A 24,470-nucleotide genomic window follows, 5' to 3' on the forward strand; every position below is an offset into this window, starting at 1 on the left:
GACTTGACAATTGTTTCAAACAGTCCATTGACTGAAAGAACAGGGGTCCTCAGCTCTGCTTCTTTTTGCAGCCCTACCAGGTAAGCCCCATCACTCAAGGAGCAAGTAGCAAACAACACCACAGATGGGAGGAATTTGAACACCTCCCACTCTTCATAAGCGTACCTGAGCTTCTTGCCTGATTCCTTCATATTCCACCCTCATTTTCTTCTGAGCATCCTCATCAACGCTGGGGTCACCTATCCTGCTGAACAATGAAGCAGCTTCCTCCAGCAGCCTTTCCAGCAGGACTGACTGATTTAGGACATCATTCTGCAAAACCTGAGCATGGCTCAGCTGCCACTGCTTCTCCTTTAAGCCAAGCTGCAACTCAATGTCGGGCTCCAAGGTCACCCTCATGTTGTGAATCCATGTGTAAAACTCGTTCTGGGCTTTCAGGTACTCGCTCCAGTGCAGCCAGACCCACTCAATGCGGCTGTTGGAGAGAGAGGAGTTAGATGAAATGATGATGGGAGCAATGGAGACCAACAATTTCAAAAGGCCTTCAAAGCAGTGCACAAGGTTCTCAGCAGTTTTAACTTGCTCTGACTTCACAGGGTTTCACTTCTCAGGTTTCAGTGGATTCACTTCCCAGGTCCTCTCTGCTTTGGGGAGGAAATACTCTGTATAAGGTCCTGACCAAACTCGTCATTGCAGACCATGGGGTGGGTGGGCCAGCTTGTGAAGGCCGAGCTCTCACTGAGGTCTCACTGATCTTCTCTCCCCACACAGTCCCCAAAATGCTCATGGGACTGGGATTAGCAGGGATTTGCTATCTACAATCCAGGGAGCAGAGAGAAGCAGGAAGCACTTTATGAAAGCACTGGAGGAAACAGCTGCCTCAACACACCCACGAGTGTGTTTGTCTTACCTGTGGCAATGAGTAATGTATATGGCTGTCTCTTCCCACAAGGCTTTAATGTCTTTCAGTTTAGAGAGCACCTCATGCTTCTTATCCTCACTGATGCTGCGAAGAGCAGCATCTGCCTTCACAAGAATCAAGTCCATTTTCAAGCTGCCTTCTGGTTCCAGGGCACGTATTTTCTATGAGAAAAACAAATGAAACTGAAAGCATTGAAAGAAAACAAGGATAATAGATGAAATGTAAACTTTGTTTTTACCCAGGAATCGTGAATTCATAGAATCATTTAGGTTGGAAACTACCCTCACAATCATGGAGTCCAGTTGTTAACATGACACTAAGATGGGATGAAAAGATTTCTCTACAGCACAGACAATCAACCCTGCCCACCTAACTCCCTGCTGCAGCTCCTCCTGAAAGGAAAATAGGAATGTTTTTTCAGACATGTTTATTCTTAAACATCCTAAAAGACTGAATTTAAATGAAAACCACACAGCAGTTGAAAAACATTTAAGTTAGCTACAAATACAGACCATCCTCTATAAAATGCCTGTGGCTGTGTTTCCATTGCTGTTATAAGGTTACAGCACTGTGTTGCCACAGGCCAGCTGTTCTTCCCCACCTGCCAAAGCACAAAGAGGACACCTCCACAGGCTACACTGCAACCCCTCCATTTTAAGCTATACTATAAGAAATCATGAAGCATATTAAAAAGGCTTCCTAGTGTAAATAAAAGTTGGCTTAGAAAAGAAGCCAAGAGAAATTAACTAGTGGAATTTTCTTCCTGCTACCAAATTTTGCTTCTACCCTAAATTGCTAAGTTATGAATTGGCAAAAATGTGTATCTTACACAAACAGGAATGCCAGGAACTGAACGTGGAGTCATCTAATTTTAAGTATCCAGAGATGGAAAAATCAGCACAAGTTCCATACTATTTAATAGATTAATTATCCCCCAATTCAAATGTCAGCTTTCAACATTACTTTATCCCAACTTCTGATACTATCAAATTAGCTTTTCTTGCTGCTGTTCCATAAACTCCTGGCAAACTGCAGACTTTCCAGTTTGAAGAAAAAGGCTTCTACAATGAAAACACCAAGATTTTCAAAATCAGCATTACTTTTGGTAAAATTAGGCCTACGGGATTTGATCATGTCATTTATTGCAAAGGTGAGAAAAGTAAAAGGCCTTTGGATCTCCAATCCCACATTCTGGGAAAAGCAAAGCCTGTTCTTTTGGCATGTAGGCAGCACACCTGCACGCCATGTATCAACAGCTGTTTGGAGAAATTATTTACTAAGAAAGGTGTGATTAACAGAATCCAGAGAAGCAGGGCAAAGGGCAGGGCAAAGCAAGAAAATACAAGCCACAGCTATCATCCAACAGGTAAAGTGTAAGAGTAAAACTGTATTCTAAGCCTGATATTTTTCCAGCAATTAGAAGCAAACAACAGCTGGAGAGAAAGCAGTGGCTGTACAGTAATTTTTCTTTCTGTTTTTTACATTATTTGTCTCATTGGCTGACATTTTCATTAACAAATTAACAGAAAATAAACCACAGGAAGGAAGCATGAGAAAAACCTGGCAAGCCAGGTGCAAAAAAAAGAACTGAAAACTAAACACTGGATTTGAAAACAGCCAATAGGTGAAGCAGTGAGCACATCATGAGGATATCTGAGCTGGAGACAGAAGCCAGGCCCACAAAGGAGGCAGGATGAAGGAGCAGGAGGTGGTTAACGTACACACAGGAAGAAAGAACTTGTTAATCTTTAGAATGATGAAGCTCCAAAATCTGAGTTGAAAGAATTTCTTAACATGACTTTTTGCATGTTACAGACCTCCTCTAAAGCCCACAGAAGTAAACAGGCTTCAGCAGTTCACGCCATATCACATCACCACAAATCTCTAGACCCTGTAACTTGTTATCTCTGCCATGAATGCTCCCCCTTTGCCAAACTACCACTCTTCTACTCAAGTTCCTGTGTCTCTTGTGTGTTTCTCGAGACTGTACACATCATAGTTTCCCAGACAAAAGGAAAGGGTGAAAATAATTTAAGGTCAGAAAAATAAAACTATAGATAAAATATTCAGATTTTTATCACTGACATGCAAGTCTAGCTACCATCCATCACTCCATGAACAGTCTCTATACTATGCCACAGGCAAGATCCATTCTCCAATAAACCACAGTTAAGGAAAAAGGCTGAACACATCACTGGAAACTACCTCATCATCCATGTAAGCCTGCAACACTTTTTGTTAAACTTCAGAAGAGGCAGACCAAATATAAGTAGACACACAAAAGGAGAGACTTTGGGGTAAGTAACAATGGGAAAGACCTTGCCATTTAAATTAAAGAACAGATTACTTGGAATTACAGGTAATAAAAGTATAAAAATAGCTTAAATGTTAGTCATAGAAAGATCACCACTCCCTCCAATGGTACAAATGGGACAAACAGGAGTGTTTCCTTCTCTGAGATTACAAGACCTAGATAACATCTAATGAAACTGAAGTTAATGAATGTGAAATCACTGTAAGAGAGCAGGCACAATCTGCAACAGGATCTCACTGAGAAGAGTTATAAAACAGATTAGGTAAAACCAGGAAAAAAATGAGAACTTTTACCTTTTCATTGAACAGATCATAAAGGGGATCTCTAAACCCTGTTATCATCAGGGTTATGGAAAAGGACAAAGAATTACTCTAAACCAGCCCATTACCAGGACACTGCAATCTTTTTCTATCAGTGCCAGAGTCCTGGAGGAGGTGGAACACTAACATGATCTGATTCTTTTATGCTATATGCTGGTTGTCTGCAAATTACTATGGTAATTGCAAGCAGCAACCAAATTGTTCCAGGCTTGAGGAGAGTGTAAACATTTTAACCTGCCAAACCTGCTGCTAGTGTTCCAAATCAATCTGAAAAGCTTGGAAGCCTGTGATAGCAAATTGCCATCTTCTTTTTCTACATCTGTAAACAATCTGCAAATAGAAAATTTAAAAGAATACTGATGTGAACCCATCCACACAGGCCCAATGCTCCAACAAACGGGCAGCTGACAATTTCCTGATGGAAAACTGCTGAGTGAGAGCCACCTCTGAACCCCATCGCTCTTCCTTTACCTCAGTCTCTCTCAGTCTGGCTTCTAGGGCAGATCGAGGTCCTTTGGTGTTGTCATTGATCCTCAGTCTCTCTTGGATGGCCTTCATCCAAGCTTCTGCATTCTCCACGCTGCTGTCAAATTCATCCTGTAGCTGCTGAGTCATCGCATTTGAAGAAGCTGAAAGGATAGGAAACAGGGAGGTAAGCAGGTTTTGGGTAAGACCTGAGCAGGAATGAAAGGCAACCCAAAGGAGAAAGGGAAAAAAGCTAATGATGTTGTGGCTTTCCTTTTCAAACAAGAATACCAAAAACTGCAGCAGTATCGCTGTTCAGTTGAGCACAGAGAACATATTCACACTGCAGCTTTCCCAAATGAAAATATACCAGGAAACAAAAAGAAGGTGGAGAACTGTGGGAGGCTCCTTTACAGTAAACAGACTTAATTCAAAGCTTTTAAATGAGATTAATTTGGTGTTCGTGTGTATTCCAGATTAGCTACACCAAACACAAACACCTTCTGTTTCTTCCCAGAGTCATGTCAGTGTGAAACTCTCTCAATGCCCTTCCAGGCTCATGTACTGAGCACCTGACACCAGGCTAATGAAGTACTTTGGCACATGCTTAACTTAGAGGTGTATAAACTGCTGTTGTAGAGGTGTTAAAGCAGCTGAGAACAGGATCAGATGCTTAGACTCTCAGTTAACTTCTTCTGCTGAGACCATGCAGAGGTAACCCGAATGCACATGCAGTGAGTCTGGGATACACAGGCAATGGGAACTGGCCAGCCACTTCCAGGACAAACCACAAACAAGCCTTCACAGGGGATTATCAACACTGGCTGATGTCTTCTTTTGCCATCTCCTTTACTCCATACCAGGCTCCAAGCTTTTAATTTTGCTCTCCCTCTCTCCTGTTGCCCATTCCCAATCAGCAGGAACGTATGATGCTTGGTTGCTCTGTTGATATCTCTGTTTGGAACACAAGCTCTCCACTGCCCAGACAGCCTCCTTTGTGCCTGTACAATAGAGCAGAGCCATCCTAGGCTCACCCCTAGGACTGCTGGACTAAACTTCATTAATAAGGATGAGCCATAACAGAGCACCCTGTAGGTCAGCTCCACTGAAGTGAACAGAATGAGAGCCACTGCCATTCAATGGGTTTGGATCACATCCTACAACTACTGCCAGCCAAGCAGCCCGTGTTTTGTGGAAAATAAAATATTCTTCCTCTTTGTCATTCATCACTGAAAGATTTTTTCAGCACAAAGTTTGAGGCTTAATTACTGAATCCAAGTTTGTTGTGCAGAATTCAGTTCCACAGAGCCCCTCAGTTTCCATGAAATAATTCATGTGGAAGGAAGTGCTCAGTGTGAGAGGCAGAGCATGGCTCCTGGTGAAGGAGGACCAATGGTGGTTTGCAACCACCATAGCTCTCAGCAGCTCAGTCTTTACAAGGGAGAGCCATCCCTCTGCTCGCAAGCAGAAAGCTCCCCACCATCCTGCCAATGTTCCTCTCCACAAAGTAGAAGGATTCATGCAATGTTAGAGGCCCTTCCCTTCAGCTCCCAGTCAGTCTCCCACATTAGACCAGAGAAAACAAAATGTCAGCATTCACAACAGTCTGAACTGTTGCTTCCTGGCTGTCAGCAGGCTTTCTACTCAACAGGTCCCAGAACAGAACAAAAGAACTGCAGAGCAGCTACTGCACCACCCATGGGGACAGCTGGAGCAGAGGATGGGGTCAGACCTCCTGTGCAGACCAGCAGAGTTGCATGAGCGTGAAAGAGGGAATTCCTCCCTAAGTGAGACCTCTCAGACAGGACAGAATCTAAGGCTGCAGCTCTCAGAACCTGAGAGTAGCTTTAGAAAGAGTGACCTCACCTTGAAAAGTTTTTAAAAATAAAACAGGATGTACTGGATTTAGTGAGGGTGGTGTGGCATGGGGCAGCTACTCCCTCTCCTAAATATAAAAAGCATGACGGGATATATAATTAAAGCTAAAATCATGACTTACATTACAACAGTACTAAAGAGGAAGCCAGCTAAGGGAGTAATGTTATTTTCAGTGGATTGCTAGATAGTGTGTCCTTCTCTATGACTGGTTCAGAACTGACATTTCTGAACTACAATAATCAAGTTCTTGGAAAAGAGCACATATCTCATTGCAGCTGAAAAACCAACTCATTTTCACATTAACATTTCTCACTGTATCTGGCAGTTGTAGAGGGACTGTCCCCTAAAACTCCCCTTGTTACTTACATACATACATACATTTCTAGGCAAACAGCTTCTGAATGCTCAAGTATGAGCTGTGGTGGTTCCAAATTATGCTATTGTGAAACAAAAACTCACAGTGCATTTGCTGGATAGACCCTGACGAGAAGTGGCATTCATTTCCTAGGAGAGGTTTCTATTCTTGGCAACATTCATATCACATTTAAAATTGGCTTCAGTACTCCAGTCATGGAGTAGCCAATACAGAACATAATGTTATCCTAGTCCTATTTTTTACAAAAAGTTGAGGGCAATCTAACATGCTTAAGAAGCAGTGGAAAGCCTACTGTCATCCAACAGGAAGAAAACCCCACTCACACTGTGACCTCATGCTGCTGTTCTCTGAGCACAAGGAATTTCTGTCAAAACCTCACAGTAACAGAGCCTCCCCCAACCCACACACAGTCAATCCACGTAAGCAGTCAACACAGGAAACCACAAAAAAAGTTATTTCAATATTAAGAGCACCAGCTTGCAAGGGAAGAGAAACACTTTGCCACTCCAACTACAGGCAATAAAACATCATTGACTGATTTTGACCAAGCAATTCCTGTGTCTAGTACTACAAAGATGATTAAATTTAGCATAGACTCAATGCCCAGGTGGATTTCATAGTAGTTAGAACCTGAAATATCTGACACGGATTTGGGCTGCCTTTTGAGACCTCCTGTCCTCCCTCTGAGCAGGGCAGCCAGATGCTGGCTGAAGCAATCAATCAGCTACAGCACCTGACTTTTGTTCTGGAACCCTTCCCAAGCACTAACAGCATGATTTATACCTGCAAGGTAAAAGTATGATTTCTGACTTACTCTCTGCTTGGGAGGAAGAACAACTGCTGTCTATTTGAGATATGGCAAGATCTGTAACTCCTTTGCAAATTCTTCTAAAGCTGGGACTAATGATTAGTGATGATTATTGTAATGATTAACCATTCAACAGTATTCACCCCACTGGTGTTGCATCATTTGAAGTAAAAGATTGAGCAATACTTCTGGAGATGATATTAAGCAATACTTCTGGACCCTGATGAGCACAAAAAGGACAAAGGAGACATAGTGCTCCTGGAACAGATCTAAGCTGTGGAGCTGGGCTAAGCCATCATTCACACACCAACCTGTAACAGCAGCAGCCCATTAGGGACACCTGTACAGTGGTGCAACAGCCCCTGTCCCAGGCTCAGTCTCTGGAACCCACTGTGCCATGGAAAGTCTTCCCTTAATCACTGGTGAGATCCTCTGAGCAATTTGTACAAATTTGTTTTTCTCACAGATATTTTCAAATGCATCTAGCTGTTCAAAACTGCTTTCCATTAATGCCACTTGAATCAGTGTATTAATTCATACTGTGGAAAGCACATTTACACTGTAGAAATCACTTGGCACCTCTTTACATGTTACTAAATGAGGGCAATAACTGTGTGTAAGAAATTCTGGCATAGATAATGAGATGCTGAGCAAAACCAAGTTTTATTTGTCCAGATGCAGGAACAGTTTCCTGGCAGAGGTAATGAAGCAGCATATTTCAGGGTGTTAAACAGAACTGGCCCAGGCCAGCTCCTGCATCATATTCACAGGTTACAAAAAGCACATTTTAGGAACAGGAAAATGTAAGGCAGATTACCTGCAGAAACCTGTAGTTGAACTTCTCCCACAACAGTACTCTTCCTGCTTTCTCTGGATCACCCCGTGACCCCCAGAGCACAGGTTGGCAGTGTCTGGGTAGGCACACACGTTTCAGTGCCAGAGAGGGACGATGCCTCAGCCCTTGCCCAGCCCTGCCAGACCCACTGCACACCCACAGCACAACCAGGGCTTGCTCTGGTTTGTCTGAGGCTCAGGTTTGTCTGAGGCCTCTGGTTACAGTCTGAGGCCTTGCTCAGACAAGGCCTCAGACAAACCTTGCTCTGGTTTGTCTGAGGCCTCAGTTACAGTCTGAGGCTCAGTTACATGCACGGGATAGCTGCACCTTTGGAGGAGGGAAAGGTGAACACCTGACACAGCCCACCCTCATCTCAAGCCAGCATCACTCCTCTCCTGCTCTCTCATCCAAACACAAAACCATTCAGCAAGGAGGGAAGTCAGAGTACTGCAGTCTACCACCTCTTCCTAAAATCCTGGAGAAGGAAGGGGCAGCTGGAAGGATGCTGGGGGGCACACACGCTGTACCCCCAGCTCGCTCACAGGTTGAATATCCCAGCATGAATTAATGAATTCAAAGCAACAGCAAGCTGGGTTCTGCTTTTAAAATCTGCTCCAATTGTGCTGGGCTGGGCTGAAGAGATGCAGACACAGCTTTGTTTCAGCTGTGGCCTTGGAACCATGTTGCTGAAGGAGCAGATAAATGAATTAGCTGACTGCTCTGCCTCATGGCTCTAGGAGCCATGGACATCTCTGGGTTTCTCCTGCAGACACTGACACAGACACAGGCAGGGGTCACCCCTCATGTGACCCACGTGGCACTCTCTGGGCCAAATTCCTCCAAGCAGTTCTTCCTCAAGTACAGCCACAGCAGGAGCCATGCTAGTGCATCTGATAACTCTTCTGGGACATGGCAAGATTTACTCATTTAATATTTGTAATACACTACTGAGAGCTTTTAAAGTTATTTTGCAAGTGTTGTGCCTTTTTCTTAGGATTGTCCCATTATTTTGCAATGTTTCCTAATGTACTATTTTCTCTCTGCCAGTCATACTGGGGGGTTGGTTCTTTGGTGGTTTTTTTAAAAAATTTAAATCTCTTAAAACATTTCTTACAACCACTCCCATTTTACACATTCTTTAAAACCCTACATTTATAGAACACAGGCTTTAAAATGGTTTCAATATGTCTTGGATTTTTATATTCATGTACTACTTGACTAGTTTCCAGAACTCAGTTCTTACAGAAATAAAAGTACAAAAATGCTCCAGGAAAATTCGAACCACTCACCATTAGGGAGACTATTTTCCAATTATTGAAATACTTCAAACTTTTCATAACCCTTTTCATTTGGTTCTGGAATTGAATGTGGAAAAAAAAAAGCCCACTGAACTGTATCAAATTTTAGACAAATGTATGAGTGTGGAAGCAATTTTGGTTCTGAGAATTGTGTCTGGGATAATTTAGTAACTTTTCAGCTTCCCTAGATACTATAAAGAGAGCTCTGAGGAGGCACAGAGCTGGGAGCTATGTCTGCTTCACACTGGAGCAGAGGTCAGGAGCTGGCACAGACCACAGAACACTGACCCCGGCCTTTCCAAAGTTGAATATTCTTGGTCTACTCCAGGAGGAGCTACTGTGATTTTTGAATCCAGCCAGCTTTACCAGCCTTCCTGAAAGCCTCCAGGACAGCAGCTGCACCCACACAGAGGCCAGTTAACCTGCCCGAGAAGGTGCAGAAGCTCTCAAGGTTTCAAATACAAGGTGCAGTTATTTCCAGCATAATCTTTTAGACGCTCAAAACATAATCCTATCACTTTGGCCATCTTCCAACACAGCCCTCTCCTGTATACTGGCAGTGAGTGTTTATGACAATCAGCAATTGTTTGTCCTAATTAACGAGCCAGACTCTGAATAGGGGCTTTTGGAATAAACACATCCATATCCTCATTACAAGCATCCCCTTCAACCAAGGAATGCAACACTCTGAGTACATACTGCACTCATCCATATCATAGCCTCTTCCCCTCCCTTCCAAAACAATCCACGGGAAACCTATGGCTAATGCAAGGGATTCTGCCACAACACGATCACACCTCACACTACTCTCTTTGTTACCAAAAACTGAAAAGCAGAGTTCTGTGCAGGATAACTCTCAAAAAGTGCCTGATTTTTTTCAGCCATTTGTTTAAAAACTGATTTCAGACTTTGGTGAGAGCCAGTACAAGTGGGCTATCTTTTTGTTTCCTAAGACTGCTGGGCAAAAGAAATAATCCCCAGGTCCAAAAAGCCATTTCCTCAAAAAAAGGGATTGAAATTTACTTGAATGGAATCATAGTATACAAGTAAGACAGAACTGAGTCCTGGGGCCATCTTCCCTTCTAAGGAATGATAATCAATAGATCTGATCACAGCATTTTAATTTTTTATTTCAATCTTCAAGTCATTTGGAAGTAAAAATAGTAAGTGAGGACTCTTAATTACAAGTCTCTCCCCATTCCATACATTCCACACACAAACTTCTGCATTTCCAGGTCACTCTAGGACACAGGTTGGTCTACCATGATTCCATTAGATAAGTAAAATGCAGGGTTTAGTTCTGGTCTACAGCTTTTTTTTACCCCCAAGGAGACAGAGTATCTGCATTAGACAGCTGTCTGGTTTAGATTTTGCTTTTCTATCCCCACAGTATTGAGGTATAAACCATCTTTAGAGCATTTATTCAGTCAGCCCTCCTGGAAAGTAAGACTATCCTATCCCTTTTACAGATAACAACTTGGGTTCAAAGACACTTTGTTTCTTGCCTCTGAGCAATAAGGAAATACTTGAAAGGACAAGAACAAAGTCGAAGATTCTGTTAATAAATGCTGCAGAGGGTGATTTTCAGCCTCTTCTAATCTGTACCACTTCAAGTGTCTCTGCTGAGAAGCAGATATCTTTTTAGTGACTTTAAATTTAATGACAAGAGCCTTCATTTTCCTAGTTACCATTCACAGACACTTTAGTCTGGGAAATCACAGGTTTAACACCTCTGTTCTACAACTTCAGAAAAGATTCTTCAGGTCCAGGGAATCTGATGGGGAGATTACCCAAAAGATATCTACGGGTTTACCAGCAATCTACATCTTGAGCAGCTGGGGACAAGTTCTCAAGTAGATTTGGTTTCAACTTTTGTCAGCTCCCTAAGTTTTACCATCAGTCAGCCAACAAAAAAGCCCTGCAAGCCAACAGCACTAGTTTCACAGACTCTGGAGACTAGAATTTATGTATTCAATTATCTCCCACTTGTCCTCCACAGGACTGTATGATCCCTCAGTACTGGGCGCCAGTCACAGCAGTGATGTACTGATAATAAACCCCTGAGGTATCTGCCCCTTGGCTCGAGATCAGTAAACAATTCAGAGTGAATAATATACCTGATAAATCATTCCTCTTTTGCTGATCATATTATTGTGTACAGACAACCTCATTTTCTCAGAGGTGTGGTTATCCCTATTTGCCAAATATACTTTGCAAATTAGTTTTGCTCTGCAGACTATTCCCAAGTAAAGCTTCCTGGCAATCCTTCATACCTTGGTTTGCCATTACAATCCTGATGAGAAATTGCCCATCTTCCCTGGCTAGCTGGGAACAGCTCTCCTTGTTTGAGTGCAGTTTGTCACATGGTAGCTCCCAAGGGCCAGTGTCACAATCAGGACTCCAGCGTGTTAAGCCACGTACAAAGACTGAGCTGTCACAGCACCCTGGGTGAGCAGAAGTGCCCTACAGTTGAAAGGATAATACCTCTGTCCTGAAGAGATTACAGAGGACAGGTTGGAAGGGGTTTGGCAAGGAAAGAAGGTGTCAGTGTGTACTTAGGGACACAAAGTGATGGAGGGAAGAAGGGGCTGTCACAGCCTTCAGCTGCATTGCCACTGCTCTGTGCAGGCTGCAGTGCTTCCACCCCTCATGCCCTCCACCCACCCCTTGGAAGCAGAGATACTCAGAAAGAGACCCTCAAGCCCAGCTGGAGCACGTGGCCTGAGCACAGGCTGGATCTCACACCAGGAAAGGGGAGTCACTGCTCTGACCCACAGGCTGTGGTGGGACACCCTGGGGTAGGAGCCCTGCGATTCCACAGCCAGTCAGTGTGAGAGAGGGGTACTTCCAGGCAAGGAACCATACCAGAGGTGGGATAATTCACCTTCTTCAGGAATCCTGTGTTCTGCAGTGGCCTACAGTTGTAATATGAATGCTCAGAGCTACAGGATGTCAATCTGTCTGCAAGTCTGTATTCTTTCCTATTCCGCATCACTGTTTCCACATTAGGATCTGGAGGGTTTTTAAACATGCGATTTTCTCCCCTTACAAGATCAGTGTTAAAGTCTTTTTTGACTATCATTTGACTATTTTGCCTCCAAGAGTGTAACTTGGAGCACTCAGCACACGGCTTTTAAACTCATAAATCTTTAGACTCAAGTACATACCGGAAATATTTCTTAGAAACTAAGTCACTTGCAAGTATGCTCTGAGGGCACAGGTCTTTTGTCCCATTTAGAACAGCTGAAGGACTAAGTCTCCAAAATAAGATTTCTCAGATATATCTTTCAAAACATTATCAGTTCAGTTATGCTAATGATATATTTATACAGTGAAAGTGAGACTTATGGAATTGGGAAAAAAGTAGCAAGTAGGACAATACTAATTTTAGATACTAAAGCTGTTGATTAAGAGCTATTTTTTTGGGATCAAAGCATATGGTTATGGAAAAATTAGCAGATTTTCATTTGCATGGAACAGAAAGATCTGTTTATATAAAGAAAGAGAAAAATGACCCCTGAAAGAGATGAACACTTGAAATGCTGTCAAGAACATACAGGATATACTGAAACAGTATATCCTATATACAGGCTATACTGAAACAGTAAGGAGCTATACCTAAACAGTCAGCACTCTGTACATAATTAAAAGTAAAATTTGCATTAATCTGATAATATCAGGCTTTATATTGCAAAACAGCACTGGTTTGTATTCAGAGAAACCCACAGGCAAACAAGGCCTGCCTGTGTCCCAAACAAAACACACTATTGGAACCGTCAGCAACCTCATCCCCAAGCTCAGAAACAAAGTAGACCACTGCAAAATTGCTGGTTATAAATTAATTTTGAGTGGTTGAGAACATTTTGGGAATTGAATTAAACAGGCTGCGTTCTCGTGACTCATTTGTGCCTGGCCGGTTGCAGTTTCCACATCTGTGTCACCCTCCCGCAGTGGGAGCTCGCCAGGCGCTGTGGCTCAGAGAGCACGGGCACATCTGGTTCCTGCAGCCGGCGCGGAGGAAGAACGCCCTGCCAGCGGTCCTTCATGCCTGATCGGGACTGAAATCCTGGAGTCTATAAACCCAGAGGAGGTCTGAACCTCCTCCTGCTGAGATTCACCAAACCTCAAGCAGAGTAAACCGGCAGCAGCACCCAGCAGCGCGCCGCGTTTGTCGGCAGCCGTCCCCCAGCCAGGAGGACCAGAGAGTTAAAGCGGTGAGCACAGAAAATGACCGCGCTGAGCAGCACAAGCAAAGCCAGTGCTGCTCCTTCTCACTCGTACCATTCACTAGCAGCTGCCTTTCAGAAATGGAGTGCAACGAGAGACCAAAGGTTTTTCTTTCACAAACGCCTGAAGAGATCGGGCAGCTCCGCTCCGTTTGGACCCCAAGGGGGCCTCAGGGCGTGCTGCTTCTCAGCAAGTTTGAAAATCCCACCCTAAATATTACGGGACATATCCCTGGGGCTGCCAGAGAGCTAACACAGAGATACATTTAGAGCAGCAGGGGTCCATGTCAGCCAAGGATTTGTACACACACACTGGCAGACATAGCACTACCTCTTCTCAAATACTGGAAAGAAGGAAAAGGTATAAAGCTATAGATTTGTCTAACCCAAGTAATAACAGAATTCTTCTACAAGAGTAATAGACATCATGGCACAAACTCAACTTTGGTCTTAAAGAAATAAAATATCTACCCACTAGTCTCCAAAGCTATCTTCCAAAGATAACACAAACACCTGCTGTATTTCAAAGGCATGTTATATCACTGAAATTTTTATCCACTATTTCCCTTTCAGTTTACAGATCAGGGCTCAGCAAGTACCTTGCAAAAGGTTGATTCATAAAGCAGGAGAAGCAGTTACCACCTTCCTGAAGGAAAATATGTCCAGCTCTGATGAGGACAATTGCTGAAGCACCACAGAGCAGAGCCTCCGATGACCTTGTTTGGGTTCAATGAGCACAACACAAGCAACGGTGTTTGTGCAAACTATGCTCCCCAGTTAAAAAATGAATCTGAATTTCTTTAGTACCCTTGTTTACCTATTGCATACCCCCAGGTCACATTTCAACAGGTATATGTGTGACCTTAAACCCAGACTTCAGGAAAAGGATCTCAGCAGTCCCAGTTCGGCAAACATTTTGGGGCTGTAAAAGCTGATATCATGTCTTGAGCACAGACACACTCCCAGCTCCCAACAGACTCTGTCTGTTAACTTCACTGGCTGCCCCTTATCTCCAACCCTTCTGCTGCACACCATAGTAGGGATATTTTGGCTTCCTTTCTCCTGCCTTACATCAAGGAGTTCCCCATCCTGGCCAGCTGCTCACAAAACAATTTATCAGGCCTTATTTCATTGCACTGGGCCCTCCCGCTTGGGCCCCCACCCTTTCCCCCAGCACACCGTGGTGCTGGCAGCAGGCAGGGGGGGAGGCGTGGGCTTGCTCTGGAGAAAAGGGCGCCAATGGGCTGATCTTGGCGCCCTTCACCAGCTGGCTGCTGCCAGAACCCTCAGTATGGCTCTCCTGCAGCAGGCCACTGACTTCTACTTCCCCTTTCACTAGAGTTCAAATCCTTGAAATTTCAAGACATTTGATATCTTTAACACTTCCATGTCTCTGGGAAATTTAATGCAAAGCAGAAAATGAGTGCAAAAGTTATTAGGATCCAAAAGATAGAGACACATTGCCTGACACAACCATCTCACTACATTATGAAATAAAAGTAACCTTGTAAAAACCTTACCAAAATCCTGGGAAATCTGGTAAAAAGGGTAGGTAAAAGTCTGTGGTGATTCCATCAAAGTTTCCTGATGGCTTCCCAGCATGGCAGCCACAATCCAGCCTGGCCTCCGCTGGGTGTTAGAACAGCAACTCGGCACAGTTGGCAGCACGAGCGAGTCTGGCACGAAGAGAAACCAGTGGCTTCCTCCTTACTAAGGCAGGAGGAAGCACAGGACTTCCTCTCTGCCTCCTCCCGTGCTGCAGGAGTGAAAGAGGAGATTGCAATCCAAAGATATATCAGTGCAGAAAAAAAAAATAAAACAAGAGAAAGAAAAACTCAGAGCAGGGCATCCAGCCACTGTTTAAAACGTAGGTGAGATTTAAATAGCAATAATCCCCAGAAAGTATCTAGTTCAGGTCATCAACTAACAAGCTGGTTAATTCCTGTAAGGATTAATGCTTGAAATTATTATGCTTGACAGATGTTTGCTGAATGGGAACTGGATACACAGGATAAAGACCAGCTAGAAGTAAAAGTGCAGACAGGTACATCAGAGTTGAGATTTTACAAATCATTAACTCATGCTCTAACGTAGTAATACTTTTCCTTATCTTCCACCTCTTTTTTTACTCTCAAGGTCTCTAGCAGGAAATTCCCTTCACAGACTGACACACTAATCTAGATTCTGCTCTCAGTTACAATCACGCAAGACAAAAAGGAGGTTAGCTGATATTTTCAGGAAATACCTCTGCTGCACAATTTGGCTGAATGGAATATACTTTGCAGGTATTACGTGTCTCTCACGATGCAGCACATGATGAATTCTCCTTCCCTAATTGCCAAAACTATTGGAAAATATAAAGCAGCATTCTCCCTTGATTAATTAAGATCCTGTTGGATACTCCTGTTTTTGGGCATCCAATAAAACACACTGGTTTGGTCTATCTAGCCCACTACCATCTGCATCATCCTGTGTAGATCTACACAGGATCTAATACACTCCAGGACCAAAACAGGTGCCACTTACTCATGTTGGTGTAAATCCAAAGCAGGTCCATAAGGCCAACAATCTCTCAACCTTTTTAGGTGGCTGTATTAGGTATTGCTGTATGCCATACTTTATACTACACTGAGCAGCATTTCTAGAATTACAGCTAATACAGAGAAGAGGTGGAGAAATCAGTGAAAGAAAAACATGGCAGGGGAAAGTTGATTTGAATTCTACCTCCAAATTAGAAGCTACAGATAAAAAGGGCAGTAAAACTGTGAGTCTCTCCATCCATTTTGGAATCAAGCAGCACAAGGGAAGAGCATGGGGAAAAACTGAACAGAAGAACAAAGATGGCTGAAAACCTAGGTGGAAGAACAACAGTGGAATAGAAAATGTTTATCAAGCTAACCTGTGAAGTTGCTAATACAGAAAATTAACCGAAGACCTGTAGCCTCAGAGAGGCTGTGACCCCCATGTGCAGCGGTGACCTCAGCTTAGCCAAGCAAACAGAATTTTGGTGAAAAAAACCCCCAAGGGACAGAAGAGGAGGAACATCTTAAGAGTTAGCAGTGCTGATTGTACCTCTAGAGAGGGAACTGATATATCAGCTATTTTCCCACTGTCTTGTTAGCCTTTTGCTAATATGAATAATCCTTAGAACTATATAAATATCTCAAAGCACATCAGGATAAGAACATCTCAAAACACATGCAGACTAAACTATATGATGCCTAGGGGACATAAACCAGAGATTGGTCACTTATCTGAAAGTCAAATCATGGTTGTTTTAGAAGTGTGTTGCTTGAATGGGGGGTTTTAAATGCCTATAAGTTAACCCCTTTATCACTTTTTCCTTGCTCTCCCTCTGTTGTGGTATATCCACAGTCACTGCTAATTTGCCATAGTCCTGTAAAAAAAAATTAAATTAATATTAAAAAAAAAAAAGCACTGAAACTAGTAGTACTGAAGAAGCAGAGCATACATAGCTAACATCAGCTATGCACAGCAGCTTCTAAAACAAGGTAAGAATCAGTCTCTTTGGATGACTAATCTAGAAGGCAAAGGAGCTCCCCTGGTGAGTACAGACAGCCACAAGCTAGAGGCAGCAATGAGAGGATCAAACTAACAGTGAAAAATGCAGCATTCCCACAAAACTTTCTGTAAGTTAGTATCACAACATATTTAAAATATACAAATACCACATTACCACTTGAGCATAATTCCCTTTAGAGTGAACTCAGTTTTAAATTTTTTCCATATTTTTAAGGAAACCAGGTTCAGCAAAATATTCCAAATGTCCCCACAACATCTGACCTCCTATACTCTTTTTTCCCATTCAAAGAAGTCCATTTTCAGTTTCAGTGAGGGATGAAACTGTTTTTCCCACTCTTCTGGCCAACTATCATTTCTGTTGTGGTAGCAGAAAGCATTTGAATGGCTCCTTCTTCGGGCTGACACGTCTAAGTTCAAACAGGGATTCAGTTACATCTGTAACTGTGGTAACATCTGCTGTAGCTGTAACTCTTGTAACACATCTGTTGGGTGATCTCAGATTACCTGGCAGCCCGTGGGCACTGAGAAGGAAACATTTCTGCAAACCCAGTGCAGCCCACGGAGTTAAATGACTACACTGCCCTTCGGATTAATCTACTGTAAGTGATACTCAGGGCAGAGTGGCCTCATTGCCCACTAACAGTCTGCATCTTCAAGCAGGCAGTGATGTATTTATCCTCTAACTGCTCAGGAGACACACTTCATCACCCCAGCAGGGCTGCAAGGGTTATAAATTATAGTGTTGTCTGAGCTCTGACAAAGTGCTATGAAACCCCTTAGATAGGAAACAGAGCTGCAGTATAAAAATCTTTCTTCAACCATAGCAACCATGATATATATTCCTACTACTCTGCAGAACATATTTCTAACTATGTTTTAGTTGTGAATTAGAATAACATAGGTATAAAGGGACTGTCAGTGCAAGTGCTTCTCACCAAAGAATCTGGTTTGGAATTGCTGTGAAAAGACTTTTCAGAAAAGAAACACTCACATCAAGCAATCAGGTTGTCCTAAATACTGGGCTCTGAGGTAGTGGCAGGGATAGCTCAAACAGGTGTCAAGCTCTTGATCTCTCTGGTTTTACACAGTTTCACTCTGTGTAAATAGTGAATAGTTATGAAGAACCTAATCATTATGCACAGCCTAATGATTCAGGCGTCCCACCTGGCAAGCGGAGCATCTTAAAGGTCTGGCTTAGGTGATCATTATGCTCTGTTCCATTCAGCAAGGAAAAACAAACAAAAAGTATTTTGATTTACCAGTTAGCATTAAAAGAAACAAACAAAAAAAATTCAACCCACACACCAAACCAAACTCCGAAAAATGTCAGATCTGATCTGAGCAAGACTAAAAGAACGAAGAAGTAGGTTAGCTGCTGATACAGTTGCTTAACTGAGAAAAACATCTATTTGCAAATCCCCAAACTAAGGTGTAACCTGCTAGTAGCAATAACAGCACTTCACAAATACCAGTGATAGCTGACACAGGAAGGGCACTACAGAAAACAATAACCTGCAGAGCATTGAAGCACATCCATGTAGATTCCTCAGCACTGACTAACTACAATAACTAAACTAAAGATTCAATAATAAAAGGACTTAAAAAAAAAAAAAAGGCAGCTGTGACATTTTAAGTATTGGGATTAAACGTGCCGACATAATTACTTATAAAAGTGGTTTTAATAAACACCTTCAGCTCTTTCATCAGACAGCAAATACTACTTCACTCTGCAGACCAGAATGACAGCCCCAGCTCTCCTGCATCATGAGGTATTCATAGAATCATGGAATGGCCGAGCTTGGAAGGGACTACTGGAGTTCATTTAATCCAACCTCCCTGCTCAAGTTGGACAAGCAAAGACCTGAGGGGAGAAATAAAACAATGCTGAAGGCAAAAATACCATTAAGGTTGCTGGTAGCTCCATCCCAAACATGAATTTCTCTTGTAGAAAAAAAACCAAGCCAAACCAATCAACCAAAAGAACACCCCCCAAAACAAACAAACAAAAACAACAACAAAACCCCAAACAAACAAACAAACAAACAAACCCAAAGATGCTTGAAATGTTTTCCTTTTTGTTAGGCTGCAAACATTTTCTGTAGATTGGCATTTCACACCAGCAGCTCAACTAATGGAGTTGGAAGGTTTATAATCTGAGAAGACAAGGGAAAATCCCAGGCTCTGGTAAAGCCAAGGGCAATACTGTCAAAGAGCCAAGATTTCTACCCTGACTCCTGTGGACTTAAAAGACAAGGCAACAAGTAAATTTTTCCTTGGGTGCTCTCTTAATCTGGAGATCTAAATTAATGCGCGTCTGCGGTGTTTACTGAGCCAGTGTTATTAGCCAGTGGTAAAGTCTTGTACTTCACACAAAGCCTGTGCTTAACCTGCTGCACCTATAGACCGATTCTGCTGACTTACATAAGAAACATAAGAAACATCACCTACATTTGCCAGCTGGTGTCATCTGCCATTCATGTAACCACTACCAGAGACTCGAGTGCTCACGCAAAGACTCTTGCATTAAGAAAAATCAGTCATCTAAGCTAAAGGAAATGCACAGCCTGGGGAAGAACTGACAGCTTCAGAACCAACAGAAATTATTTCTTTTATTTAGTCACAGAAACTTTAAGGTAGGAGGATATTTTCTCACATGACCCAGTCTTTGCATGTAACTGATTTGAAAATGCAGTGGGTACATCAGTGCTTGTACACTTTCCACTTTCATCTTCCCTGAACTCCTTCAGGCTGCACCCACAATGGGGCACAGAGTCTGGATAAAGACCAGCTGTTACATCTCTCCAACTACTCCTCAGTCAGAAACAACACATGTTCTTATGATACAATTGCCTCATTATAATGGCAGGAAAATAACACAAGCATGTGCTTTAAATCACATATCACTTCTATGTGAGATGGAGATAAAACACAGCCAAAAGTAACCCCTACACTTTTTTCACTGTTTAATTTATTATTGTTGTTGTGTCAGTCCAGATGAGTGAGTAGGCGAGTCAGTGTGTGAGATAATCTTTTAGAGTGAAAACTCCAATGTTGGTTTTTAAATCAAACAGTACCCAGATCCACTGTGGGTGGTTTACTCTGTCACACCTGTGACACCCTCCCAGCTGACACCTACAACACAGCTGCCACACACATCAAGAGTACCCTATGGGATAAGATGTTAGTGTCCCATTTCACAGATGAAGACACTGGTGCTCTCAGCACCATCTATCTTTCAAATGCAGCCTTCGACAGCAACACACAAAGCATCCAAAATCTCTGGTCCCATTTTAAACCTCTGACTGTACATGCTCCTTCAAGATCACAGAGCAAACATGTGGCAGGCAAAGCTGCATTAAGGGAGGTTTAGACTGTACAGTTAGGAAGCACTTCCTGCCTAACGGGGTGGTCAAACACTGCAATAGGCCTCCTAGAGAGGTGGTCGATGCCCCAAACCTGCCAGTGTTTGAGGCATCCAATGCCCTTAATAATGTGCTTTAATTTTTACTCAGCCTCAAAGTGGTCAGGCAGTTGCACCAGGCGTTGTTGCACCCTTCTATTCTTATTATAATCATAATCAACCACAAGGGGAGCAGCAGGTAGCCTTATGTAAAGCGTGTGTAGGATTCCCTGGTGACAGGCACTAAATCTATCGCATATAACAGTGAGTTCCCCAGCACAAGCTGTCCCACACAGGGCTCTCATTCAGCTTGTGCTCCCAAGTATTACTGTCATGTTTCTCAAAAGGCTTTCTGCATAGCACAACTGTAACAGCAGGTATTTCACCTTTTAATACCACTAAATAAACACTAATCAAGAACAAAACAAACAAGCCACAGCTTGATACCTGAATTCCAATCAAATTACAATCTCCTGGTTCTCTCAGTTTTCTGCTGTCTCTTAATTTCTTCCAGTGTGTTTTTTATGCACCTGTTCAGTGATATCCCAAGGCTGAGACTGCCCTGTAATCCTCAGTGTGTCAAAGCAGAAATTCCCTTGAAATTCCTTGATATGAAGGACTTCATATCAAGTCCATGCATTTTGTTTAAATGTAACATAGAAAAGAAGCTTGTAACAGCAGAGACATTAAAAGTCAGTTCTGTCTAAGGGAAAGAAACGGAACCAATACACTTTCCTTGAAATACAATTAAGTTGTGTGCACAGACAGAGACATCAAAGATTGCTTATTAACGTGATTTGGGGTGTCAGTGAGAACCACTGCCCCTGTCAGACCTACCATTCTGTCCTCAGCATTGAGGTGGGGCCACTTCAGATACCTGAAGTTAAATACCCCAGGGCTCTATACCCCAGGGCTCTACTCTCTGAGTAGTTTTTCTGTAATTCAGGCAGTACCATCCTGTGATGCAGTTTATTAGCAATGCAGGAACATATGATAAGCAACAGTTCAGGTTTTAAGTCTACAAAGCAGTGAATCCACAGCAATGTCTAACAGACAGCATGTTGCAGAGCCATCAGTCCCTGTGGAAGGCAAGGACTGACTTGGAGCTCCAGCTCTGCAGAAGAGTGTGTAAAGAGCAATCCTTATGTAAGGATCTCCACTTTCAGTTTAAAAGACTCCATTTCCTTAATGCCCTTAATGACTCCATGCCCTCAACAAACACTGGAAAACAAACAAGAAGAGTAAACTTTCAAACTAAAGAACAAGACTGTGTTTAAGTTGATGCTGACAACACTGCAGCTAGTCATGGAAATATTGTGAGAAAAGTCTGCATATGCCAATGTCAGCCTCAGGCAATAAAACTGTATTTCAGACCAAAATGTAAGCAAAATTTAAGGCTGTGACATTTGGGCCCTATAACTAATCATTATCAGGCTGTTTGGAACTTTAAACACTGCATTTGATGGCAGCTGATGACACAATGACACTTTTCAGTTTTTCTCATGTAATTTCAGACTACTTTAACCAATATTAACTGAAGACACTAAATTCCTATCATTCAATTGTTTGCAGAGCAGACTTGCATGATCAAAAGGGACCCTGACCACCTGTTTTGCGTGTTTTAATTTTGTGGAATTGCAGCCTGAAGAAGCTGAGATGTTACTGTAAGCACTAAAAGATATTTTCCTTCAGAGTTAGAGTATTCCACTTACTGCAGTCCAAAGATAGAAGGTTTTTTCAGCCAGACTCAGAGGTATTAAAGGACCTGGTATTTATTCCTGTTGATCTCAGGTGCCTGATACCTTTGTCTTCATGTAGAAAAGTGCCAAGCAAAAATCTCCCTTGCCAGTTGCACCCTCTGTTAACATTCCTGGAGCTCAAGAATTTTTCCTGCTACAATGTGTTCTTTTCATTTCACATGCCTGAATTACCAGCATTCACACTTGGCCCACAGTCCTTACATGGAGACACACAATCCAGTTATAAGGGGGCCCTTTCTAAGGACACTGTTGCACCTGCCTATGGTGGAACATGTTTGAGAGGACAGGTCAAAGCTGTGCCACATCTGCAGCTGACAAGGACTAACAGTTAAAAACCCCAAATCAAAACAGAAATCCAATATCTTGTCATTGCTACCAATGACCTGGGATTTGTCCTGCCAGAACACATTATTTTGAGTCAGGATGAATGGTCACTGCTTTTGCTTGGTTTCATGGGAGTTGTGCTTATATGATGGCAGTCTTGAAACTGCTGGCCAATTTTGTCAAAATAAAATACATCTAAAGACACTAGCTGAGATCATAGCCCTTCTGTACTTGTACAAATGTGTGCCTGGCAGAACAAAGACAGGAGCTGTGCCCTGGAGATGCATGGATGTAAAAACAAAGCACTCCGTGACCAGGCCAGCCAGGAAATCAGATCCACAGAGCTGTGTTCCTTGATTGATTAAAAGTATACACTGAATTGTACCAAGATTTTCTGTTCCCATGTTCAAAATGCAATGGATCATATCAGTGTTACTTGTATTCTTTTACATTTTAAGGGAGATGCCAGTTCAGTGGCATTTACTCAAAAAAATCTTTCTCCCTTTCTCTTTACAGCTTCATTTGCACCAAATACATTATTCCCAAATGGAGGCTGTCAAATATGAATGTATCACTCAGTCACTGATCTAAAAACTTGGAAAAACTAGCAAGTGTCGGATTTTAGACTTGCTTTTCCCTGTTGGCCCTGTTTCTAAAAAAATTGCAGGAAGTTAATTACCTTGGAGCTGTTCTCCTTATGTCATATTTGGCTGAAACTGGGAAATGGCAAAAAATATTACATAAGGGACACACACCAAGACTCATGTGTATATATATATTAAGTGATGGCAAAAAAACCTTGTTTCCAACAGATGCCAGTTATCTTTCTGAAGCTGCAACGCAGGTGTGGAGCATCCCCTCAGGCAGTGGAATTGCTCTCCAAAGTCATGTGCATGCAGGTATAGCCACATTCTGAAGCCAAGCATCCACAAGTGTATACAACAGTTTTGATGGTGATTTGTAAGCCTCAGATAAGCGGAGGAACACAAGGAGGAGCACAAAGAAAAGGCTTATTCCCAAAGAAAAGCTGGACACTCTTTCCAATGAGGTTAGTGCACAGAGGACATGTGCCAGGAACAGACTTGGAGGTATGGTACAAGTCCTGGCCAAGGTGAGAGGGAAAGGAGGAGCAGTGAAATATGGGCTGAAGGGAACAACTGGAACTATCAGAAGAAATACAACAAGAGAGGCAAGCACCACAATACCACACCCTAAATAGCAGCTAATTCTGTCTTCCTTGGGAATTCGAGGGGACTCCGGATCTGATGATTCACAAACAACATGGAAACAGCACTGGGTGTAGGGGAAAGCTGCTTTTCTAGAGGGACCATCGGCATTGTCAGACTCCATTTCCTGACAACTAGTTTGCAGGGAACAATGTTGTGTGACTCACCAAAAGATGTTTGTTTCTTGTGGAACAAAGAGTCGCCACAAGACCAATTGCAATAAGTTACATTTCCTTGAGATCCAACTGGCTCGCACATTTGGCAGCCACAGAGACTGTGCCAAGCTGATGTGTGTATTTCAACAACTGCAGATTTGAGACACTTCCAGGAAAAGAAGAAAAACACTTGAAGGCAACCAATCAGCTTTTAAAGTTTTGTGGCATTTTTAAAATTCTTTCCCCAGAAAACAAGCACTGCGTACAAAGATTTTCAGATGACATACACCATGCCAAGGGCTAAAAAGTAACATCCAAAACTAGCAGCAAGGAAGTGGCAAGAGTAGCATAGTGATTTTATTTTTCATTAATGATTCAAGACAGGCAAGCTTAGATTTGAGGCAAAGGGGAAGACAGGCATCCTTGCTCTGATAAACTCACAAAATAAAACAGTGTCTTGCAACCATAATTTTCACAATTAGTCATCATATACATGCATAATTGCTGTAGATTTCAGTCTGTTAACCTATTTGAGTAGATCTATTTCTACGAATAAAATTTTCCTGGACAAAGATCTAAACTCACACAAGGCCAAGCCAATAAGGATGTGCAAATAAAAG

The 24,470-nt window shown here is 42.6% G+C and overlaps 1 protein-coding gene across 5 annotated transcripts in view; it reads right to left on the reverse strand.

Moving 5' to 3' along the window:
- The window catches only part of SYNE3 (spectrin repeat containing nuclear envelope family member 3), a 66,641-nt gene that overhangs the window by 41,063 nt on the left and 1,108 nt on the right, over positions 1–24,470 (reverse strand). For 2 of the 5 annotated variants that reach the window (XM_038137253.1, XM_038137252.1), the window contains exons 1-4: positions 14,963–17,643; positions 4,028–4,185; positions 911–1,083; positions 166–475 (exon numbers count right to left, since the gene is read on the reverse strand). In XM_038137253.1, coding sequence (XP_037993181.1) covers positions 166–475; positions 911–1,083; positions 4,028–4,185; positions 14,963–15,044 — 723 coding nt within the window. In that variant the 5' untranslated portion in view covers positions 15,045–17,643. Of the gene's footprint in view, positions 1–165; positions 476–910; positions 1,084–4,027; positions 4,186–7,089; positions 12,496–14,041; positions 14,873–14,962; positions 17,644–24,470 lie in introns of those variants that run through there. The other 3 variants (XM_038137256.1, XM_038137255.1, XM_038137254.1) reach the window with 3 other exon arrangements.

The sequence above is a fragment of the Motacilla alba genome, chromosome 5 (assembly GCF_015832195.1).
Source record: "Motacilla alba alba isolate MOTALB_02 chromosome 5, Motacilla_alba_V1.0_pri, whole genome shotgun sequence".
Taxonomy (NCBI): Eukaryota; Metazoa; Chordata; class Aves; order Passeriformes; family Motacillidae; genus Motacilla; species Motacilla alba.